Genomic DNA, 15151 nt, shown 5'->3' with positions numbered 1-15151 from the left:
TTTGGGTACAGGATTATTGCTTAGTTGTTTTTGTGTTCTGTTACTGTTTTTACCAGTATACATATATCCTTTAATAAAGGGTTGTTATTTCTTGCTTTTTCCACACTTCCTCGATTGGAACCTCTTAATTTTGGATTTACTATTGCTGAGAGAGAAGAGTTTTGTCCACCTCATAACTCATCCTCCTTAGCAAAACACTCCAGTCTCATTAAACTTAGACAAGCCTCCAGAAGAGCTCTTTGCTGCCTGAAAGGCAAGTTACCACATGCTGAAGTTTCTGTTATACTGTGGACATAATGGAATTTGCAAATGCCTGACAGAGCAAAGAACAGTTTGTCATTTAGTTCACCATTTCTGCCAGTGGAGCTGTTTGATGGGACTCCATAGTACCTTTGATGCTCTTCTCAGGACTGAAAAATCTTCTGCCATGTCCCAGCCCCTGCACTGGGTGTCTGCCAGCCCCATGCTTTCTCCAGCCGACTGGCACCTCCCTGCTGTCATTCATGGTCAGATCCTAACTTCACTTTTTACCCATCCGTATCTTTAGCAAAGACTGAAGTCTTTTTCTTACCATCAGTGGAAATAAAGGTGGTGTAAGCCTGAAGGTGGAATATATTGCACAGAAATTTGAGATCAGCAGAAGTGCAAGTTAGGCAAGTTGAAAGGAGTAGGCAGAGCTTTTGACTGGAAGAAAGGTAGATGGTACAGGAGCAGAACCATCCTCTGCATGAGTTGCTCCTCATTCTATGGTATTTTTTGCATGTTCTTTGAAGAACTAAGACTCAGAGTTTGGCCAGTGGCTGCATGAAGCCTATGTATCCCTGCTCTCTGCTGGCCATTTCTTCCCCTGAAACAAAAAGAAATCCTTTCATCACCTGACCAATGGGGTCAGGATACCCTCTTCTCATCCTACATGGAGCCAGTCCCACTCTCCAGCCTTAGGTAGGTGAGGCAGGATTCATAATTGTGTTCAAGATGTTTCTATTTCCAGATAGTGTATTTTTTGTGAAGGTATGTTGTGAGTATGATATATAAATCACTGTGGGATGCAGCAGAACTTTTTGGCCTTGCAGCTCAGAGGTACCATATTCATCTTTTCTCTGCCTGTAAAACATGGAGCCCGGAGACATGATGAATATGTTTTGCAGAAGTTCAACTTGAAACTCCAGGGAAGTTCCTTGAAAGTGTTTATAAACAAGACATTCATTTTGTTAGTTAAACAAAAGAAGATAATCCTTCCAGACCTCCTTACCCCTTTTTCTCCTCCCCCCCCCCACTTTCCTGACTTACTTCCACAGCTTCTAAAGAGAGGATTGATTGGAGACTGGTATGAGCTAACCTTGCTGTTCTCAACTTTGTAGTACCCAGCCTTCATCCACAGCCTGTGCCCATAGCTGGCAAGTTGATAGTTATGTCTAGGCATCCAGAGTACACAGGCCAAGGGGAATCAATGGGCAGGGGTAGTTTAGGGACACAAACCTTTTGCAAGAAAAGTATCTTGTTTTCTGGCTGTGCAAGGAGAAACTTGCCTAGTGCTATGCCATGAATTATCCCCCACTTGTAATTCATCCCGTGTCTTGCACTTGTCCCCAGATCTGTTTATCAAATCTGTTGGCCCCGCTGCTACCCAAGGACTGTATAAATCAGTTTATCAGTCACAGGCCACAGTCTCACCAGGGAAGGGAAGAAGCGAATGGATAGAAGTAAAACTCCACAGATAATACAGTTTTGATTAGGAAGAGCACTAACTTTTGCAGCCACTTTCAAGCCCATTAGAATAGCTGTTTGTATTCCTTATTACTTAAATTGAGGCACTTAGCTTGAAGAGGCTGTAGTGAATAAAGCCCTTTGTTAGTAGGGCATTTGGATCTTCATTCTTGCACCAATGGTGGCTGCACTACTCTTCAGAATCAAGCATGAATGGTTAGTTAATACCAGCTAAGTATTCAGCCCAGTAGTATTCATAGCTGGGGCTTTCCTTTTCAGGGCAAAGAAATAACAAAAACCGGTATTGCTGTAGTGAATACAGAGCTGAGTCTGGAAAGAGAAGCTTACAGAAATCTATTTCCTGGCTGGGTATGCATGGCTGGAAAAACAGTGCCTTTGTACCATTTAGCACATCAGCCCCAGGGGCTTGGATCGGGCCTTGGTGGTGCATGTTACCCCATCCCTACCTCTAAATGAGCAGAAACTCCTGGGTGGATGCAGAGATTTGTCATCTCAGGAGAGGCATTGGTGTAGACTGCGATGTCCGTAGCAGCCAGGCAGCAGAGAGCATGTCCATCACAGTCACTGTGGTTATTCAGGGCAGGGCTGTTTAGTGAAAGGAGGGACAACACAAGACTCACACATCTGCACTGCACTTGCACTAGTTTACATTCTAGCTACACCATAAATGTCACCACAATTTTAACTGAAATTTGGTGGGGTACTTTCCTTACTCAATATTTTTACCTGAAATACATTTTTTTCTTGAATTAGCTAAAATTATTTTTTTCCTATTTCTGAGGAATTTTAACCACGGTGAAAACCTTTCTCATTTGAACCAAAAACGTCAAAAATGAAGACTGAGTTTGTTTTGATGCCCAAGGTTCCAGTGTTGTGGTTGGCAGCAATTACCAAGGGGGTCTGCAAAAGATATCACTCTCTGTACATGTTTAATTGTGGGCTTAGGTGGACAGTCCTTTTAAGCAGACAAGTTTTATCTTTCAGCTAACAGTGCCTGAAACACTATGAAGACAAGCAAACAGCCTGACCACTGTCTGCATTGAGATGTCCTGGTTTCTTTTTAGATTTAGTGACCATTATTTTCACCTTTTCTACAACACCAAGGAAAAGCTGGTGAAACTGGGTCTGACTTAGCTCTCTGATCTACACAAGACATTTTTTTGTCCCATGGTTTTTGCTAGAGCACAGACATCCCTGATGTGGAAACCCCCAACAGAGTGTCTTTGTGTCAGGCATCAAGTGGGCTGGGTCATAAGTAGTTGGATTAGTACCAAAACCAAGGGACTTTCTCAAAGTGAACAGACATACCAAAGACCTGATCTCTGCTTGAAAAGAAAAAAATCAAGGAAAACTGTTTATTAGTTGCCAGATGCTAAACTATTAAATTTGGCCTCAGTTGCATTTTGTGTACTAAGTCTTTTCAGATCCATTTAGCTTGAACCTGCAGAAATGCTGTAATTTGCATATAGTGACATTGAGTAGTATGTGATATTTTTGCTAATTAGGGAATAGCATCAAAGAATTTTCTTAGTGATAAGCAAATTCTTTCAGACTAGTCTTTCACTGATGGAGGATGGTCTCTGTGTTGATAGCTTTTCCATCTGAATGGAAATCTTTCTGAATAGAATAAAGGAAGAATATAAGATTATCCTTCCCATGTGCCTTACCAGTCTACAGTCAAAATTCCATATAGGAGGGATTTGATTTTGCTAAATCATAAAATATGCATTAGGTTAAGAGGAAAAAAATACACTGATTTTAGATAATTTGTTGGAAACTAGAATTTCTGTGAAAGCACAGGCCTGTTCCCCACGCAAAATCATGCTGTGTTATAATGTCAGGAGATGTAAAATTCAACAAGTTCATGATAGTGTGTGACTAATACAAGTCATGTAGTTTTGGCTGGGTTTTCACAATAGGTCAAATACTTTCATGAAGCTCGAGGCTGTCCTCAGAGAGCTCATGGAGAAAAAACCTTGTTCTTTGTGAGCAAGTTTTTCACTAGATTGAAGATCCTATCAGGGAAAAGGCTGTTAGCATTTGACAAATCAGCTTTCCAAATCCCTTTGGGTTGCTCAACTCATCATTTTTGGTAGATCCAACCTCTTCTGTTGAAGCAAGCAAGACATACTGTCAAATTTTCAGTTTATTTGACATTTTGATTAATGTTTTATTCTCCTTTTGAGTTTCCGTCTAATTTTAAGTGAAAAAATGCTGGTTTGAAACTCTACAAAGTTTCATTTAAAAGAGGTAAACCCAAATGTTGCAGAATTTTCCATAACAATGTGACATTTTAAAAATGTCAAATTTAAATGTTCATAATTTTTAAACTTTCCCTCCATTTGGGGGGGTTGAAACTGTTTACCTTGGTTTATCCAAAAGCTTAAATAGCTCCAGTGCTGTGCATTTACCTCAGCCAGACAAATCTGACCTAAGTTAAGTAAGAAGGAGCCTTTCTGCTCAAGAGTAGTGATGTGATTGGCAGCAGGTGCTTGAAGACAATCTTTGAGGAGAGCTGAATGACCAGCTCTTTCTAAAGCTTTCTCTGCTTTCCTTGCCTTTTAAGCAACCCTAACAAATATATCCATGATCCCCAAAGCCCCGGGAATTTTTCTGGAAAGGGCTGCTCTTTTGAGTGTTTAGAAGTCCCAGACAAGAAGCTCATGAAATCCTTGATCACTATGCTGAGAGGCTTGGCTGGACATCCTTTGCAAAGTGAGTAGGATGCTTTCCCCACCTAAATTAAAGGACATGACAGCAGGTGTAAGCCTGGTCTTGTTTATATTTTGCTGGTTTGAAATTATATTTTACTTCCGGCCTCCAGCCTAGTCTGTCTCTCCTTTAATATGTATTGTTTGACATTGTTTCTGCCTGAAACATTTATAAAGCATTATGCTCAAAAAATTAGTTTGATGAATGCAAAAAAATGGTTCTCTTAATAAAGGCATTGGCAGCAAGGCCATAAGCTTTTTTTTCAGTGTGGAAGGTTATCATTTGGCTGCTGTAAATTGCTCTGAGTAGCAAGGTAGTAAAAAAAAACCAAAAAGACAAAAATAGAGTAATAGATGACACTGAAGAAGAAACTGTTCCAGCAAATTGAGCATTTGTGCAGTGTGCTGGTTTAAAGGTAAACCAGCAGGGGAAATGAACCCAACTCAAAAGAGAAATTATAAGTCAGAATAACAATTTAATAAAATAATACAATAAGTACTATTATACAGACAAACAATTGGTTTTAACCCACAAAACCCAAATGTATAACCCAGCACCCTGGGGCATGAACAGAGTGGTGTTCTTTGGGCCCCCTGAGTCCAAAGTAAAGGGAGAGGGGAAAAACCTGTTGGTGAGAGTGCTGTTGCAGTCTGGTCAAGCGTGGTGATTGCAGTCCGGTCGAGAGTGGTGGTTGTAGTCTAGTTGAAAAGTGGTGATTGCAATCTGGTTGAGAGTAGTGGTCTGCAGTCTGGTTGAGAGTGGTGGTCTGCAGTCTTCCTCTGGATCCCATGAGTGGTTAAAAAAGTCCCAAGACCCCAAGATTATATATCCTCCAGTTCAGGCAGGAATGCCCAGTACCTCCCTCAGGGCAAGGAGTTCCACAATGGATGTGAGGACAGGAGCATCCTCTTATCTCACAGGCCTCTTAACACCCAGTTTATAGCCTGAGGAGTCAGGCCTGCTCTGGGCAGATGGTATAAATGGTCTATTGATAACGGTTTCTAGGAAATGGCATGGAAGGCTATAGAATACACAGTTTTGGGTTACACCCATACAGTGATGATCTGGTCTCAGCTGTTCTAACTTGGACATGGAGACATACAATTAAAGCTTTGTGAATTCCTCACTAATGAGGGAACAAAGACTGTCTCAGAACTTATGGAGCTCATATGCTTCTACAAGACCTATCTTGTAGGTGACAGATCTGTTACTGCCTGACAGATGACCTTTGCTGATACCACACCATGGTCTATAAAAATGACACCCTCCTCTGAGATGCCATTGGTTCCATCACCATTCTATTGTGTAAATAACCTCATTTGACTAAAAAAGTGTCCGATTTCTAACCAGTTCACTCTCATATCCCAGGATCATATTTCAGCCAAGAAATTAATATCACATCTTCATTTCCAGATAAAACAAATAAGTATATTGCATTTTTATTGTTATATCTCTTGCAGACAAACAAAGCAGTAGCCAAGGGGGACTTCCACCATGCAAGCTCCAGCTCCCGGCGAGCACTCTTCCTGGCTGTCCTGTCCATCACAATCGGAACTGGCATTTATGTTGGGGTGGCCGTGGCTCTTATTGCTTATCTCTCCAAAAATAATCATTTATGAGCCTCAGGAAAGGGGAGAGAACCAGCCTCCCGGCACCTGAACTGCAGAAGTCCCCAGCAGATCAGACTGCATTATTTTCCAAAAAAGATCAAGAGACAAACCACCTTCTGGGGACAGGTACAGGATGAGACGGGCTTGTGCATTATTGTAGGGTGGGAAGCTGTCTGGGGTTGGGGTAGTTCCACCATTTGTGATGCACAAGTCTTGCTTCTCTTCAAGAACCCCTGTACAAGAAAGAAGGAAAGAATGAAAGAGTAAAAGAGAGAAAAAGAAAGAAAAATAAAAGAAAGAAATAAAAAAAAAAGAAAAAATAAAAGGAAGGAAGCTGGGGGAGGTGTGGAGAGGGTTGTTTCGCCTTTGCCTTCTTTGCAATACAGCTTTGCAAGCAGCTGGCAAATTGAGCTGTTCTCTTAATACCTTCTTGGTGACCTGAACTTTGCAGCCAGCATGAGCTTGTCCTTTGCTTGTTAAGCACGGCACTGAGATCTGGGAAAGCATGGACAGTGGCTGGTTCTATGAAAGAGCATTATAACAACAGGAGAAAGACAATGGCTTTTTTTGTGTTTTGAATGCAGGACTCATTTGCCTAAGAATGAAGCAAACACCTCAGCATAGAGTGGTATTGCCTACTCTTCTTTTTGGGGGTAGGTTTCCACAGGAGGAGAAAAGGAAATAAAAAGTATATTTCTTTCCTTTCCTTGTTTTTGGATTAAGGTGTGACCCACAGGTCCACTCAATAAAGAACTGCTGAGGTTACTGCATGATTTGGCTCCACAGACTGAGTGCAAGGTTGAAGAACATGAGATCTGTTGTAAAATGAATTCCTCCATCCAGTCACATTGTGATAATAGCATTTTCCTGTGACATATTGCTCATTTGGGTTGCTCTACCTTACTGTGGAGACCTGCATAGTGGTCAGTGCAAGAAGCTTGGGGGAAAAAATGTAAACTGAAGTACTAATAAATTTTTTAATTAAAAATCATAGTAAAGCATGGGAATTAACCAGAGGAAGGAATGCTTCATATCCTTCCAAGGTCCTACTCATACACAGAGCAGTGAAGGAGACCATTCAGAGCTCACAGCTCATCTGTGGCCCAGGGACACTGCATAGCCATGGAGAGACAAACCTGTCCCTTGTGTTAGCAGAGCAATGGTACATTGTAGGGGATTAGAGCATTGTCTTTACTTCACTGACTGAAGTGATATATTTATTTACTTATTTACTCCCTCCCCGCAATCAACTTTTGTTTTGTCTTACAGAAGTACCATTTCATCCCACTAAGGGTGTATCAGCATAGATATGTATGTAGCTACACAGATATACACAGAGAGGAAAGTAACCATTTTATTACTCACTGTGTTTTACAAACATGATTTCTTTACCCATGAATTTCATCAAAGACCTTTTTCTGCAATTCAGTATTGTGTGTCATCTTTGCTCTGGGACAGGTTTTTTTCTCCTGTTTTGAGGTTGGTATTATTTTGGTTTTAATTTGACCTATTTTAGTTTAAGTGGGAGGAGAACAAACACATCCAAACATATTTTTCTGGTAGTTTATTAAAACACATGAAATACAGCTACTGTTGCTCTGTGTGACACTTACTTTGGGCAGATGTGAAGCATTAGACAAGAGTGAAACTTGTCCTAGTACCCCAAGTTCAGCTAGCTGGAGAGGTACTCTGTACAACTACCTGAAAGGAGGTTGTAGCCAGGTGGGTATCAGTCTCTTTTCCCATGCAACCAACAATAGGACAAGAGGACACAGTCTTAAGCTGTGCCCAGGGGAGGTTTAGGTTAGACATTAGAAAAAAGTTCTTCACAGAAAGAGTGACTGGACAGTGGAATGGGCAGACCAGGAAGGTAGTGGAGTCACTGTCCCTGGAGGTGTTCAAGAAAAGACTGGATGTGGCACTTAGTGCCATGGTCTAGTTGACATGGTGGTGTTAGGTCATAGGTTGGACCTAATGATCTCAGAGGTCTTTTCCAACCTAGTTGATTCTGTGATTCTGTACTCATATGGACCAACTCATACTGTACCTGGACCCAAAAACCTGTTGCTGTCACTGACAGTTCTTCTTTTGAATTGAATTCAAAGAACCATTGAATGATTTGAGTTGGAAGGGATCTTAAAGATCACTTAGTTCCAACCCCTTGCCATGGGCATGGATGCCATGCTCACTGGGTGGCAAATTGTTGGGCTTCAGAGCTAAGCCTGGAGAGTGGCAGTGTACTCATAGTCATCTTCATCCATCTTCAGCCACTGGTAAAGCTGAGGTCCCAGCAGATGCAGTTTTTGGCTGCATTGCCCTATTATGGTGGAGTCAATTCTCTGGCTCGTCCCCTTCTATCTTTGTTTCTAGCAAGTGCCATGGAAAACTCCTCCCTTTGAAGCAAGGGAGTAGTGAGAGGGCAAGTTACAGTCCCCACTCCATATTTTCCCCAATGGGCAATGAGAGAAAGCCTTGTCTGAGACCAGGAATGCCCTTATCCGACAAACGACAAGGACTGAAAATAGTAATTATTTATTTAACTTAAATGAAGAGTTTACCATCTGGGTACATTCCCATTAATTTTCCATCTAAAATAAGCACAAACACTGGTGGGAAAATGTAGAGTAGCAGCAGTATGGGGCACATCACCTTTAACTGCACTCCTAGCAGTATTGTTATGGCTGTCTCATAATTTGGGCAAGGGAACACATTTCTATTAGAACTTGGCCTTCACCACAGGTTCCTGTGCTTTGTCCTTGACACACAGGTCAGCACAAAAAAAGCCACACAACCAAGGAAGTGGATTGCCGTGTGTGAAATGCTCTTCCCTTATGCATATGTATTATGCATGATTTATGGGAAATTCAGTCTTTCTCTCAAAGGCTGAACTTTGGAGCACATGAACTAAGAAAACCTCAGATCATTCATTTGAAAGAAAAGGAGCTAATATTTCCTAGTCTTGATCTGCTTTTAACCTGGAGTTAAAAAAAATTAGCAAATACAGATACAAGCCCAAAAATATTAACAATGTCATTTTTAAACCCATCTTGTGGTTGAAGAGTCTGCCTTATGATTTTTGATGATGATGGTGCAGGCTGAATATTGACCTGAGAAGTAAAAGCTAAAGGGGGCTTGCATCCTGAGAAGATGGACCTGGGCCTTACTGCAGTGGGGATGAAGCTCCCATGGATAGCTTTCGTGCCTTAGTATGTGTCCAGTTTGCTGATTATCTGCAGCATGGTTATTTTCTCAGGACTGTGGGTCAGTGAGGAGCTGAAGAGGGACCTGTGTCTTGCTAAGATAAGTGATGTTGGCATGGCCTGCTGCAGCATATCTGGCTGGCAGAACAGATACAATCCTCTGAAGATCCAAGTGCTCTAAATCTATGGCACAAAGACTAGAAAGTGTCACTGACGACAGTGGTACAGTCTGAGCTTCTGCTGAGCAAGTACTTCTTGAAGCTGGGTGCAACAGGTTTGCTTCTCAGTGTCAAGAAGGTTCTGGTGAAGGAAGGAGTAATTTGAAGGAGATACTGCAGAGGAAGCATTTGACTTGGAGTTTACTCAGCTCAGGCTTTGGAATTGCCAAATGCAATGCGATATGGCTGAAACAAAGGAACAGCCTTTGAGCAGGCGTAGTTGCTCTCACTGAGACAGCAGCAGTGTACCCCATGTGGTCCTTCTCGCATGGTCCTTGCAGAGGAGCAAGAAAGACCACATGCAAAGGACCACATGCAGTGAGCTCATGCTGTCTCACATCTCGTAGGAAGATGCATTTGCCTGGAGGATTTCCTTCCTGCCAGGAGTATCTTCTGCTCAGTCTACAGTGGGTTATGAGGAGCTGATGCAGCATTTTAGCTGCTGCCTTTCTAAACATTGGTTCTCAAAACGCTGTTCACATCACTTCAACAGAGCAGACCAAGGAGGCAGCTATAAACTATCACTTATCTGAGACATTGAAGCACCCTGTTGCAGAGACAGACTTTGGGATCTATGTTTCCTTTACCTGAGCACCTGAAACAAATTCTCTTGTATCTTTGTGGTGTTTTCTGGGCTGTCTCAGGTCAGCACACTGTGGGACCATCGTGGCAGAGACGGGCTTGATCCTCACAGAGCTGGAGGAGCAGAGCAGATGACCTTACAAAGAATGTGCACATTCACACACACACAAGGAACATCAAATACTTTCAGGGTTGCATGTGTATGTGGCCTCTCTGAAGAGAGAGAGGCTCAACCCAATTTTGGGTGTGCTATATATCTCACTGTCTTCAGGGATGCCCCTGGAAAATGACATCTGTGGACATAAATTTTGCTATTGCATACCAATGTTTCTTTGTGCATCAACTTGAGAGATGTGTAAAGTCCTGTCCAGGTAGAAAGAGCAGAGAGAAACATGGTAAGGGCTCTCAAAAGATATGCGAGAGCAAGAGGAACAGCAAGAACCAAAGGTAAAAGCGATGCCTTGGGCTGTCTATGACTTCGATGTTTATGAAAACCATAAGTTGGCAAATTCAGGAAATAGCTTTTTAAACATACATAGGGAGATACCTAGCCTTTTTCAGCAGCAGAAGGGAGGAGGGTCTTTGTGTAAATGAAATCAAAATCAAGATTGTTTAAGCTCTAAGACTTGGTAGAGATGTGAGATTTGTGTCTTCTTATTCACAGAAAACAGCTGTGTGACCCACACTGCAGCTGAAACTACACCACCAGCTTTGGTTTCTGAGTACCAGCTCCAAACCACCACAGGCTATGGGCTGACAAACAGTCCACTGGTTCAGATATATGAAAAAAAATCTGTCATGTTATCTTTCCATATATGCTCTGTGTCAGAGCAGGTCCCACTGTTCTTCCCCCAGCCATAATAAATTTGGCATGAACTTCCTATTGTATATTCAGGCAAATTTTGCAGAAAGACCAGTATATATATGTATCTGCCTTGTCCAGATGATGTTTTTATTTCTGAGTGATGCCACAATGCACAAATCTGTATGAACTGGAAAATTAGTCAGATAGAGGAATATCTTCATAACTTGTTATAGCAATTAGTCCTGCTATTTAGAGCCACACCATTCAAGACAGCTATGAAATTGTTGAGCTAAGAAAGCACTCGAACACAGCACGGACAAACATTATTCTTTGTTGGCTGCTTGTCGCTGATAGTTATTCTCTGTTTGAAATCCCTCATTTCGGAGGGGAAGGGTTGTGAGACCACGGAGGAGAGACAAGGATCCTACATCTGCTGTGAATGATGAATAGGAAGAAGTAAGGAGGAAGTACAGACAGGTAGATATAGATCCTTGAAGTCTTACTTATCTGTAGAGAGACACCAAGAGAATTGCTCTGAGTACTTTCCTTTTTCAAAGCAGTTTTTTGAAACTGAGTTAACATACCTGTCATTCAGTTCAGCTTGAACTTGCCCCTAAAGTTACCTGTTATTCAGAAGCCACTGCTCCTTCTGTACTCTCTCTCTGCTTAATGGCAACTTTATTTCCAACAAACGTAATTTTTTAGGTAGCACCGTGTTCTGCCCTTCTGTGTTTGGATACAGGGAGATCCTGTTTAGTTTACAATAGAGCTCTGTCATCCCAGAAAGAGAGGAGAGAAACCAGTCTCCCAAACACTACAGTTGCCTCATTATTGCCCTTTCTGAAGTAAGACTTTTATGCCATATTGGCTCAATTAGGAGGTGTTAAAGAAATGGCACTGGCATCTTTAACCAGATGACAAGTTGTAGTGATAGTTAAGATTTACTACAAGGAAAAATACCAAATTGTAAAGTCCAGGGACCAAAGGCTCCAACTTAATTGTATAATGTAGGATGCCATTGGGAATTAACCTCAAAAGATGCATGGGGAGTTCTAGAGAATCACAGAGAGGGAAGAAAAAAAGAGCCCTTTTTGTGAAAGTCTCAGAGCTCAAGGGAACAGAGAGATAGCAAATAATGTGCTGGGTCAGAGACTAATTAGACATTACATCTGCCATCTGACAGGATTTCATAACTCCCTGATACCTCCATTGATTCTTTGTATCTTCATTTGGGAATTTTCCTAGCCCTGAGCTTTTTTTATTGGTCTGTCAGTCTGAAATGAATTTGTCCTATCTTCTATGCAACACCTACCATAAAGTTAGTTTGTAAGAGCTCCCTGCTGAGGCAACAAGAGACATATGCTCAGGCATAGCTTGGGAACATCATGGTTCACCAAGGCTGAAACAGCAGTGGGAGCAGCAACTACCTTCTCTGGGTTGGCTGACACACACCCTTCACAGTTTGGGGAATGCCACCTGGTGAGCTGCAAAGGAAATTCACAGTCAGCCAACAACTTAATGCAATTAAGTGCCTATAAACTTCACTGTAAGAAGCAGTGCAACAGAAGAGTTGTATCAAATCACTGCTCCCAGAAAAATGGCGCAAAGAGAGAGTACACTCTGTATCAGACATCAAAGACACAGAGGCTGCTAAAATCCCCAACCAGAGGTGGAGCTTCAATCAGAGCGCACAACAGGCCGCAATACACAGTCTGGAGGAGAACAGGCTTCATTCATCTCAGAGTTGTTTACACTTGCCTGTTAGCAATGCAAGACCACGGGGTGAGTATTTGTAGAAGGCCTGTGCCTTAGAGACCTTGTTATGTGCATCGTTTCTTCAGGGCAAGATGCAGTCTGTGCTGCACAGAACAGTGATTTTGCTTCAGACATCATGGCACGCAACTCAGTGTTGCAGGCACCAGGATCACAGATCACAGCTGTGCCGAATGAATGAAAGCAGGACCTGCCAACACTGTTGCAGTTTATGGTGGTATGGTGAGCACAACATATGTTTCTATTTACTGAACATGAGGCAGCTCTGGTGATCCCACTACATACCATTGTCAGAAGGTAGGTGCTACTTCTTCGTGCCATCACATTTCCTTCTTTGGGCATGTCCAAGTGTACTTATAACAGGCTGCTCTAGCCATTTCAGGGTCTAGCTGTCAGTGCAAGGAATCTGAGGTGTGGGAAAGGCTCTGTGAGATAGATTTTATGGGGTGGGAGGTAGGAGAGAATCTGTAATTTACTATAATCTATGATTACACACAGTCAGAGTACCTTGTGCCTGGGGAGAAAGCCATCTTCTTTTGGCTGATAACTGTTATGGTGGATTCTTTTATTGTGGTCAAAACCCTCCCTCTATAGACTTTCCTGACAAGTAACAGACTATGCTTGTGCGAAGGCAAAGCATCTGAAGGATGTACCAGATGGGTTACAGTAGCCCTCCCTTTCCAAAACAAGGTCGGGCATTTGCAAACCTCTCAGATTCAGTTTGTCCTTCAAGAATACTCAGAGGTGTCCCCCGTCTTTCAGAATGATGCTGTTTCTTAGTGCTATATATGTACACATACATGTGCATACATATATACAGGTAAATGTACATGTACATATCCATATCTCACACGTATGTATCTTTGAAACACTGAAAGAGAAAGGGAAATCAGCTAACTTGTTCTCCATCAAGGAGAATGCTGCAATGGATTTCAACACTAAAAATAACTGATAAATAATCACCTAAAAAATGGACAACAGCCCTAGGCTTTGCTACTTTCCTGCTATGTGCTTTGAGTCAGCTGTTTGCTGCTTTTTGCTCCCTGCCATCCTTGCCCAATGCATATTTTGCTTGCGTTGAGGAGGCAAACTGGTTGTCATGCATGGAAGTGACATGACACACCCTTAGCAGCATGCTGCTCACTGTTTAACAGTGGAAAGGACCCAGTCCTAGGACAGCAGGTCCAGCTTGTCCATGGATTTTCACTGTGTGTTTTGATAAGCCTTCGGGGACTGGCAACTCATCTAATCTGTCTACCAGCTGTTTGAAGTCATCCTGTCATCTCCATTCTGGCCTTCTGCTTGCTCAATGCTCTGTGCTTCAGGCCTACGACTAACTTGGTGACCTCCACTGGACACACTTCAGTTTGTTCCTCTCTCTCTTGCAGTGGGGAGACCCAGACTGGGTGGGATCTCATCAGTCCCAAGTAGAGGAGACTATAATCACTAGTATCGCTATAATCATTCTAATCACTCCACTCGCACTGCTCACTGCACTCTTTGCTTGTACAGCCCAGGGCTCCTGTGTGTTGCAGTCACGTACTGACTGCTGGTTAGCTACCTCGCACACTTCACAAGATGGGATCGTTCTACCCCAGAGGTATAACTTCACAGTTGCTTCTGTTGACTTTCCCAATGTCTGTATCAGTCCATTTCCCCAGCCTGCCCAGGTCTCTCAGAAAGGCAGCTCTGCCTTCCAGTGTACCGCCTGCTTTCCCAGCCTTTTGTCTTCCACAAACCTACTGCACAGCCCACAGAAACTAATTTTCCATGTGCAAACCAAAACAAAAAGACAAAAAGCATGTGGGCTGACACCATTTTTGCAGGTCCTCTCCCAGAAGAAGTGGCAACTCTGCTCTTTGAATTTCCCCAAAACTGAAGCACAATTTGAGCACCCAGGGGATTGTGAATGACTCACATTTACAACTAGAGCTACATTTCTTCATCCTAGAAGTGGTTTATCAATTACATTTTAATAAGACATACTACAGTCCTGGCATATTCATTATTTTCTACTCATTTGAGACATACTCAAGAGGCAAGACTGATCACAGGAAATAAATAAATGCTCAAATAAGCCAATACACAGGATAAGAAATATTAGAGGTTTTTTTTTCAGGAAGAGATTTATGAAGCAACAGCTTGTATTCTTACTAAATTTCTTTCGTTATGAGCAACTTAAAAGCTGTGACAGAGTAACAACCTCATCAAGGAAGTGAGCCATCTTGGACACCAGAAAGAACATAGATAAAATTGCTACAGACATAAAAATACACGCATGCAAAAATACTGCTAAAAATACAGTCAGCAAAAAAATGGGGGGGGAGGAGTCAAAGAGCCTCTCTCAGAGGTCTCAGAGCTCTCTAAAGCACACATTGTGCTCAGTCACCTCCTTGGGCCACAACAAGCAGGTTTGGGAGTGTCCCCAGCTGTGACTAGCAGAGCTAGACTACTCAAACAAAAAAATCTCACATGAGAAGTTAAAATAAAATGGTCTGTAGAAAAATCAACCCCATTCCCACT

The 15151-nt window shown here is 42.2% G+C and overlaps 1 protein-coding gene across 4 annotated transcripts in view; it reads left to right on the top strand.

Annotated features, from left to right (window-relative positions):
• The window catches only part of SYNDIG1 (synapse differentiation inducing 1), a 77168-nt gene extending 69576 nt beyond the window's left edge, over positions 1-7592 (top strand). For 2 of the 4 annotated variants that reach the window (XM_027697039.1, XM_027697040.1), the window contains exon 4: positions 5901-7592. In XM_027697039.1, coding sequence (XP_027552840.1) covers positions 5901-6059 — 159 coding nt within the window. In that variant the 3' untranslated portion in view covers positions 6060-7592. The remainder of the gene's footprint in view (positions 1-5900) is intronic. The other 2 variants (XR_003536464.1, XR_003536465.1) reach the window with 2 other exon arrangements.
• The last annotated feature ends 7559 nt before the right edge of the window (positions 7593-15151 follow it).

The sequence above is a fragment of the Neopelma chrysocephalum genome, unplaced genomic scaffold (genome assembly GCF_003984885.1).
Source record: "Neopelma chrysocephalum unplaced genomic scaffold, ASM398488v2 Primary Assembly neopelma1_117, whole genome shotgun sequence".
NCBI lineage: Eukaryota > Metazoa > Chordata > Aves > Passeriformes > Pipridae > Neopelma > Neopelma chrysocephalum.
The sequence above is the reverse complement of the archived record's forward strand: the minus strand, read 5'-3'. Positions and strand labels throughout refer to the sequence as shown.